This window comes from Telopea speciosissima, chromosome 9, assembly GCF_018873765.1.
Source record: "Telopea speciosissima isolate NSW1024214 ecotype Mountain lineage chromosome 9, Tspe_v1, whole genome shotgun sequence".
NCBI classification, from domain to species: Eukaryota; Viridiplantae; Streptophyta; class Magnoliopsida; order Proteales; family Proteaceae; genus Telopea; species Telopea speciosissima.
Genome location: NC_057924.1, coordinates 56967577 through 56977371, shown reverse-complemented (window position 1 = coordinate 56977371; position 9795 = coordinate 56967577). Strand labels below are relative to the sequence as shown.

General features: G+C 37.3%; 1 protein-coding gene across 1 annotated transcript; it reads right to left on the bottom strand.

Annotated features, from left to right (window-relative positions):
- Window positions 1-4119: 4119 nt before the first annotated feature.
- LOC122639142 (disease resistance protein RUN1-like) lies at window positions 4120-7173 on the bottom strand. The gene is made up of 5 exons (XM_043831972.1): window positions 6109-7173; window positions 5699-5986; window positions 4697-5587; window positions 4295-4498; window positions 4120-4173 (listed from the first exon to the last, which is right to left on the bottom strand). The coding sequence occupies exons 1-5, from the start codon at window positions 7081-7083 to the stop codon at window positions 4120-4122; spliced, it is 2412 nt and encodes an 803-aa protein (XP_043687907.1). The 5' UTR covers window positions 7084-7173.
- Window positions 7174-9795: the final 2622 nt, after the last annotated feature.

Here is a 9795-nt window from a genome sequence, read left to right as displayed (position 1 = left end):
GACTTTGAACAAGTTGGATCCCTGGACTACTCGTTACTATTTTGTTAGCTACCCAGATCATTGAAAGGGATATAAATTTTATAATCCCTGCGGAGGCACTAGAATTGTGGAATCATAGACAACGAAGTTTCTGGAATTTGATGTGACTGAAAAGAATGATTGTTCTCAGACTGTTCTAGATAATGACATGGTTAGGGCATCAGTACCTGTTCTTCTACCTATTCAGACGGATGTGGGGCATACTACGCCATTGGTTACACCTACTGGAGTTCAGGAGCCTAATATTGATACGGTCCCTGACATTCATGTAGCACTTGATGAGATTCCTCTTAATCAGGATGCGGTTGAGGATCCTATCATTAATGCAGTTTCAGCTAAGATTCCTCAGATTCAAGGTGAGGCAGTAGTAGCACCATTACAGAAATCCATTAGGGAGAGAAATTCAGCTATTCCATCTATCTATGAGGTCTATTTGGGAGAACATGACTACGACATAGGTTGTGTGGTTGATCCAGTTACTTATTCGGGTGTTGTTTCTAGTCCTCAGTTAGATTTGTGGTTTGATGTAATGAGAGATGAGGTGAAATCGATGGAACATAATGTTGTTTGGGAGCTTGTTGATTAAACCTGAGGGTTTTGCGGTGGATGGTTTAGACCATCTTGTGTAGACTTAAGAAGTCTATTTACAGTCTTAAGCAAGCTTCCAGGTAGTGGTATTTGAAGTTCGACAGTGTCTTGACTACATTCAGTTTTGTGAAAAATAAAGTGGATCAATGTATATATCACAAGGTCAGGGGGAGTAAATTCTGTTTTCTCATATTTTATGTGGATGACATCCTGCTTGCTAGCAGTGACCTAGGGATGTTACATAACTGAAAGCAACTATTATCTAGGGAATTTGACATGAAGGACCTTGGTGAGGTTTCTTTTATCCTTGGCATTGAGATCCATAAAGATCATTCTCGCCATTTACTAAGTTTTTCTCAGAGGGCTTATGTTGATCGTATTCAGGAGAGGTTCAGTATGCTGGATTGCAAACCTGGGAATGTTCTTGTTCTCAAGAGTGACAAACTGAGATCGACACAGTGCCCGAAAAATCAAGTTGAGAAGGATGAAATAATGAGGTGCCTTATGCTAGCACACTAGGTAGTATCATGTATGCTCAGGTCTGTACCAGACTGGATATTGCCTTTGTGACGGGCCTTCTTGGCAGATATCAGTAAGATCCTGGTCTTAGTCACTGGGTTGCTGCCAAGAAAGTATTGAGGTACTTGAAGGGGACAAAAGATTATATATAACATAAAGACACGTTCCTGAACTCAAGCTAGTGGGTCATATAGATCCCGACCTTGTTGGCTGTGAAGATGATAGGAGGTCCACATCTGGTTATGTTTTCCTAATGGCAGGAAGGGCAGTATCATAAAATAGTACAAAATAAACATTGATAACCATTTGGACTAAACAGGTAAAATTTGTAGCACGCAATAGGGTTGCTACTCAAGTTATTTGACTCAGAAATCTCATAAAGTAGTTGACCATTTTTTTTTGGATTTTGTGGATAGACCCATCCAGATATATAGTGATTACAGCTTTGCTGTGTTGTTTATAAACAACAATAAAGAACTTAGAGGGTCTAAGCACATGAAGGTCAAGTATTTGACCCTAAAGGAGACAATAGAGAAAGGTGACATTGCAGTGGAGCATATTGGTATAGATGATATGGTTATAGATCCCCTAACCTAAGGTCTTCGCCCTTCTGTTTTGAAAGACATGTCATAAGCATGGGCTTAGGTGCATCATGGGATGCGGTTGGTTAGTGGGAGTTACTTTTGCTCCATTGTAAAATGAAGTTTCTTTTTATCTGTAATTTTTACCGTGTGGTAAACTTTGGCTTATATATATATATCAGTTGTCATTGCATGCAAGTTTCTTTTGAACACATGGGTGTTTCATTTATTGATATAATGTATATATATATATATATATATATATATTTTTAAAGACTTAAGGAATGTGTTAACCTTAAGCAAGGCTGGGGCATTAAGTTATTAGCTTAAAGGTATGTCTTGTAACACATAAAATAAAACTCGAGTTATTCAAGATGAGACATACAGATTCGTTGGAATCATAAAGATTATTTCTCTAGTGAGCCTGTGCCACTTAAAGAAGAGGAATTTTGGACTGACAAATTGATAATACATAAGGAAACACTATGTGAGTATTATCTCGTTGCCACACTACCACATTACATCCATGTTAGTATAGTTGAGGGCTCTCGTGACCATGGAAGGCTCTGTGTCGCTTGATCATAGATGCAGTTATCACCATGATTTGGTGTCTAAAACTCTATGGGACAGGTTTGATTTTCTAATACGATCTCTAGAGCAATTTGTTTTTAAAAATTGCGCACATAAAGTTTTCTTAAAGAATTGTTAGCTTGTGATTTGTTTTGGTCAAAACTGTTTTTAAATCTCTTTAAAAATGTGTGATTTAATATAAGTCCAAGTGGGAGAATGCTAGAATTATATTTAGAATATAATTTCATATTCCCTAATATGGACTAATATTAAATAAAGTGAAACTCAAGCTAATTATGGTATTGGTCTAATTAAGGGGGTCATTGAGTTATATTAGGAATCCTATGTGGACTGGCTTTAGTGTGGGCAGATAGATTCTTATTGGGACTGTGATGAGTCAGACCCTATAAGAATTACTAAATAAGGAGAGCTAGGTCCCCCCTCTACCCATAACAACTAATTATTCCCAATCACTATTGAGAAGTGCATTCTGGAAAGAGAGGGAGATATTCAGTGTTCATCGTCCCTGCACATACGGTTTTCTCATCAAGCCAGTTACTTTGGGAATAGAGGGGAAGCACCTAGATCTTTGTTCTTTATTTTTCGCTGCAATAAAAATAAAAACTGAAAGTGATTGATGAACGACTCAAGAAAAGTCATTCTTTGACAATTTATCGGTTATATATAAATAAGGGAGAGAGTTCTTCATGATCCATGATGGCAGTTGGGTGAAGAATCTCCTACGCCACACCAACGGTTGCACGGGAAACATTATTGATCATCTATATAGGGGTGGGGCCCATATGGTTAGAAAAGGGAAGATAAACAATTGAAAAATCCCATGTGAAAAGACAATAGTAGACTGATGGAGTGGGAAAATTCTCCCTATATATAATTTAAGGGTTGACGTAGCGCAGGTTGCACCCAGATACACATGGGGTTGTATTTTCGACATTTAGTGAGCGGGGCCGGTCATTTTGCCATCCCCCATTTGTCCGAGTGCAGCCTACGCCCTCGACACTAGAGAACATTTTCCCATAAATGCAATTAAATCTCTAATTAGAATTTTCAACCAATATATGCATCACAAAAACAAGAACATTTTTTGTGACACATGTTTGACACACCCGATCTACCATATCTATCTTAACAAAGCTTAACTCAGTATAAAATTTGTAGAGGTCACAGATAAAAGCTTACCCTGTAGTACTGAAACAGTTGCATAAACGATCCCAAACGGCTGTCACTGCAACAAAGCAATTATTGCATTCCCCACCTGAACCATCAGCTGCTACCTTGCTGTCCTCCTTATCAATACAAGCTCCCTTATAGTTGCTATCTGCCCTCAACCCACCCTCTTTCTCCACCTCATTATCATCATCATCATCATCATCACCATCTTCCTCCACCTGATCATCATCTTCTTCCTCCACCTGATCATTATCATCATCATCATCATCATCACCATCTTCCTCCACCTCATCATCATCATCTTCCTCCACTTGATCATTATCATCATCATCATCATCACCGCCTTCCTCCACCTGATCATTATCATCATCATCACCATCTTCCTCCACCTCATCATCATCATCTTCCTCCACTTGATCATTATCATCATCATCATCATCACCGCCTTCCTCCACCTCATCATCATTACCACCACCATCTGACCATCTGAAGAAATCTGCTACCAACTTAGCACTGGATTCTTTATTAGGCATTTGTTTCTCTGAATCTTTGTTTTCGAACAAAACCTTACAGAATTTCACAGAGCCTATTTTCCGATAATAATCCCGGGGGGAGTCGTATATCACTACACTTAATTCCTCAATAGAATCTTTGCTTTCCAGCGGAAACCCAAACCAATCAAAGCCTTTGAAATGGTGGATGTAGATTATGTCGTTGTCTCTCTTAAGCTTATAATTATTATTAATGATCAATTCAATGTCGTCGTCCTCAATTCTAATCGAATGTGTAAACCGAATCCTTCTTACTCCCCGACGGATATAAGCTTCAACCACAAAGTGCATCCCTCGTTCCAACAGTTTCTGAGATGTCAATGCAAAAACAACACACAGAATTGGTGACGACCCTTCTTCTTGATCATCATCATCAGCAGCAGCAGCAACAACAACAATTGAGGAGGAGTTACTTCCTTGCTGACCATCTTGGACAACATTATCAACAAGAAGTCTTCCCTGTATATATATAAATTATTATAAATAAAGAGGGAAGGAATTAAGGCAACTAATTAAAAGTAGTCCATCCAGCCAGTGTCAATTAATATCTTTAATTACTTCGATCTACTACTTATTGCTGCTAGCTAGTACATATATATATATATATATATATATAGAAAAGGATTGATAGAGAAAAAAAGTAAGTGGATTCGGTACCTGCCCATATAACTTCCTCGTTGTCTCCGTTAATTTGTTGCAACCATGCGCACTGAACTCTTGTAAAGATTCAGCTCCTTCGAAGCCGTGAATTTCCTGCTTGAGGTTTATATCACCTTTAAGACTTAATATCCTCAGTCTTTTCAGATTTGACAAATCCGGTAATCTTACCAATGATTTACAATCAATCAATCTTAATTCCTTCAAACATTTCAAGCCTGAAAGATCTGAAATTATCTGCAGCGAAATACAATTGTTAACTTCCAGACGAGTTAAAGTGGAGGGAAGCTCTGGGAGAGATTCAAGTTTCAAGTAGCTTTTCAAATATAGCTCCTGAAGTTGACAAGGAAAACTGCTCTTGCTGATTTGGAGTGGTTGAAGCCTCCTCCTCCTCATGTTGTCGTCTGACAACACATCATTTGGATCACTCATGCCCATTTTTAACACCTCTAAGCTCGAGAGCTTCGAAAAATCATCTGGTAATTTTACAATCTTATTATATGTCATGTCAAAGTAAGTCAAACTCCTCATTCTACCCATTGAGGTTGGTAGCCTCACCAGATTATTGCAATATGAAACCTCTAGTTTCTCAAGCTTCTCTAACTGCCCTACACCATCAGGCATTTCTTTAATATTTGTCCGACGTACCCAAAGCTCAACCAAATGTTTTAGATTACCTATGGACGTAGGCAATTTGTTGATTAAACTACAATCATTGAGAATGAGACTTTTGAGAGAAGCCAGCTGGCAAATACTATCAGGGAGTTTCAAAAGCGTATAGCAGAACGTCAGATCTAATCTTTGTAAACATGGAAACCATGAGAAGAAGTCAGGAGAGTCTGAGAGTTGATTACAGCCCACGAGAATAAGAACCTTCAATTTTTTAAACCTCTGTCAAACAAAGAAATAATATAATTAAGTCTTAACAAATTTTTAAAATTTTTTGACAATATTAAGTGAAAAATAAATAAATAAATAAAATTACAATCATACTGTATATACCTTTATATTATTTTCAGGTCTATCCTTCCATGCTACGCTGATTTTACTCCAAGATAAGTCAAGATGAATTAGTTCCTCGTGATAAAAATTGGATGGTAGAATTTTCAAATGGGCATACTGCCAACTAAACCATCTTAATTTAGAAGGAAGGTGCGAAAAATCCCCAGTGATGATTTTCCTGTCAACTCTGAGAAATCTTAAATTGGGCATCTTGGCAAAGTCTTCGAAGCTTAAATCACCTATTTCCACTCCATATGGATGGAGGATACCTTCAACCATTTGAGTTCCCTACAGCAAAAAATAGTATTCCAATAAAGAAAATTTGATGCATATACATCCCAAAAAAAAGTGAACAAGAAAAAGATGACGTATCCCAAAACAAAAGTGAACAAGAAAAAGATTACACTCACCTTGCCTTTTTCTAATACTTCTGAGATCTGATCAGCAGACCACAATCTGGTACGTTTGGCAGGATCCCCATTGATGTCTTTCAAGACAATTCTCCTTCCCATAAATCGAAGTTCATCATGCATTCTCAATTTGCCATCATCATCAATCTTTGGGAGGTGCTTCTGAGTGAGTTCTTTTATGGCTAATCTTGGTTGCAACTCACAAGCTTCCCATAATGGAATTGTTTCTTTTACTTCCCATCCAATGAAATAGCATGCAATATCAAGACATATGATTTTTGCTTGGTCACTTAGTTTTTCGTAACTTATCATCAACCTCGCAAAGACCTCATCATCATAGCTTCTTATCAACATTCCATAGACCTTGTTATCAAGGATATCTTTCAATCCTCTTAATGTATCTTTCCAGTCATCTTTGTTTTTGTCACATAGAAAACAACCCAACACCTCTAGGGTTAGGGTTAATCCACTAGCATGTTGCACAACTTCACATGAAAGCTCCTTACAATCGTCAAGAGGTTTGCTCATTGAAAAGGCATGCAAACTAAAGAGTTGAAGAGAATTCTCAGCATTTAGTTCTTTAGGCTTATATATTTTGATATCTTTATCAGCCTTATGTACATTCAAACAATGGTCATCTCTAGTTGTTATGATGACCCTGCTTCCTTGACCAAACCAATTTATTCCACCAGCTAATGCATCAATTTGTTTATAATTGTCCACGTCATCGAGAATAAGAAGAATTTTTTCTCTATGAAGTCTCTTTTCTAACAATTTTGATCCTTGAGAAGAATTGCTAATGTCTTCGTCCCTGTCCAAGATATCTTTAAGAAGTCGCTTCTGCAAAGAAACTAAACCCTTATTTCCTTGTGAAGCTTCTTCTCTCACATCCATAATAAAGCTACTTCCATTAAAACTTCTAAAGATGCAATTATAGACAGCCTTTGCAATAGTTGTCTTTCCAAGGCCACCCATGCCACATATTGCCACAAATCTTACATCATCGAAACCAGTATTTAACAAAGGAAGTAGTTTATCAATGTGGGAATCTATTCCAATAGGGTGTATGCATTCATCCAATGGAGTGCGTTTTAGTTCTCTCAAAGCCCTTTGAACAATTAACTCGACTAAATTTGACTGATCCCTGCAATTTCTCATGTTAAATAGTAAATCACAACAATAAGTAATGATGTGTAAATCTTTAATACAAAAAATAAGAGATTCCTCAACTTTTAGATGGAATAGAAAAAATATATATAAATGGTAAGCACTAATAATGAGAATCATGGGTATTTTTTATTGTTCACATTTGTCTCAGAACTAGGCCATAAATATCATCAAATAATGCATGCTAAATCATAACAAGGAAGGAAATTGATACCTTATTGATCCACATGTAGAAAGGAAACAACGTCAACTTTTGATGGACCAAACAACATTGGTGTAAAGAACAAAGATAGGAGGTCAACAATAGGTTATATTGTCATCTAATATGTATCACATTATAAGTTGTTTGAACTTTGTTTGTTTTGAAAACCTAAATGCAATATTTATTTATTGGGATAAAGTTCTCTACACTGGGGGCACAGGGTACCCCCAGACACATTGGGGGTGGGCGAAATGACCAGACCCCCCCTCTAATGACCCAAACCCCGCCCTTGTCCCGCCCCATGTGTCCGGGCGCAATCTGTGCCTAGTGCAGCTCCCAAACAGGGAACGTGCGCTCTTATTTATTTTTTTGAAACCCTACAGCTAATTTGATAAAAGTCAGAGAACAAGCTACCTGAGGAAAGGGTAATTTTATGGTAATTAACTTCCTTTTTGTAAGTAATAATTCATTCCAGTCAATTATGCATTATCATGAAGCGTGACTCCCCACTGCACGTATGTTCATCAGCAGACATATATCCTTTTTGTTACCAAGAAGACTCCTTGTTTGCCCTATAAGATGGTGGTACATGTGCCCACTGCTAAGCATACATCCAGCGGAAACTCACTCATTGTCATGGTCAGTCTAGTACTGTAGTGATTTAATATTAAAATACAGAGGACAATTTCTCTTCAATGTGAAAATTTTGTTTAATCATAATTGCTTGCTATGCTTACAAACTTATGCTCTTGTTTTTTAAAACTTTGGTTCTACTACAAGTTTTTTTTTATGTATAAGATTTTATTGTTCCCAATCAAATTCAGTCATTTTGGTGAATTTATGAAAAAAAAAAATAAGACTTCTTCTTTTGTAAGAGGGATCTTAAATACTATATGACTTTTAAGGATGAAAGAGAAAACAATCGGATGATTAGATATGATGAAAATACACAAGACAATAGTGGTAACATAATAATTATGGATGAGATAGCATCGTTCTACCTCCCAGATAAGTCCTTCTTGGGCTGGGATTTACAGAGCCCTGGCCTAACCCAAGGTGTTAAGTCCAATCAAAGCTCAGCACAGCCCAACCTCAAGCTCACACATGTACGAGTCAGCCTAACCTAGTTGGGCACGATCTTAAAGCAGGAGAACCTGAGTTGTCTAAATTAGATATACAACTTTCACATCTTAATATGTATCGGGAATCCGGATACAGATACAGATACAGATACAGTTATTAGTCAACAGCTGATATCAGTTTTTTTTTTTTTTTGGTTTATTTGGTTAAGCTAATACATCTAACCGATCCTAAAGAGGAAGAGGAAGAAGAAGATAAACCCTGAAGTTAAAAATATGGTACATATGAAGAGTACGTGGAAACAACTAGCTTAGGAATAATAAGTTTGTAAGGATTACTCAATAGTTGCGTCCCCCTTGAGAGTCCATCCCTTGAGTTTCCCCACCTCTGTCAAAGCATTCTTCCAACTCTCTACAATAGCAGGCTTATACTTCTTCCTCTGGTGTTCCTGAAAAGGAACCTCAAAACTTCCGGTCTGATGTCGAACATCCCGTGGTTCAACATTAATGAATACAGGTAGAATGGTTTGACCGTTAGATTTACGGCACTCCCAAATCTCAGCAAGTTCCAAGAGACAATATTTGCTTTCTGCATATTTTTCAGAGATGACAGGAATCGAGATTTCAGACCTTCGGATAGATCTTAGAAGAGATGGGCAAATCTCATCTCCTTCCCAGAGTTCTTCGCTATCTCTGTAGGCATCGATTCCATCTTTTATTAGAGCTTTGTAAAGCAGACTGACAAAATTTGTGCGAGTATCTGGACCTCTGAAATTGATAAACACATCATAAGAAGAAGATGAAGGACGACGGGAGAAGGCAGGTGAAGAACTACTATTAATTCTACTACTAGTAACCCCTGATGATGAAGCCATGAACTTGCAGAGATGGTTGTTGGAGCTGTTACCGGCCACAAGAAGGATGATAATATTGATATAAATAAAAAATCTCTACCCAGCTACCCACCCACATCCGAGAAATCCTACTCTGAATATGTAATCTTTAATTTTTTATTTTTTTTTGTCAGGAGAGGTGGAGTAACGCCTCCACCAAGCGAGATTTATAGAAATAGCTAAGAATAGACAAACTTATCCTTCAGTATAGAATATTTACGTACCTGAACGACACCGACTGGCTGGATTATCTGAATATCAAAAGGATAATTATCACCATAATGAACATATAATTTTAGACACATTTGATATATAACTTGATTGTTTACTTACGAAATCAATTCAT

Coding starts and splice junctions, on each gene's coding strand:
- LOC122639142 (XM_043831972.1), bottom strand. CDS start 7,083: ATGGGTGGCCTTGGAAAGACAACTATTGCAAAGGCTGTCTATAATTGC. Junction 5,987..6,108: donor AAGTATTAGAAAAAGGCAAG/GTGAGTGTAATC, acceptor TTTTTGCTGTAG/GGAACTCAAATGGTTGAAGG. Junction 4,174..4,294: donor AAGCTTATATCCGTCGGGGA/GTAAGAAGGATT, acceptor ACCATTTCAAAG/GCTTTGATTGGTTTGGGTTT.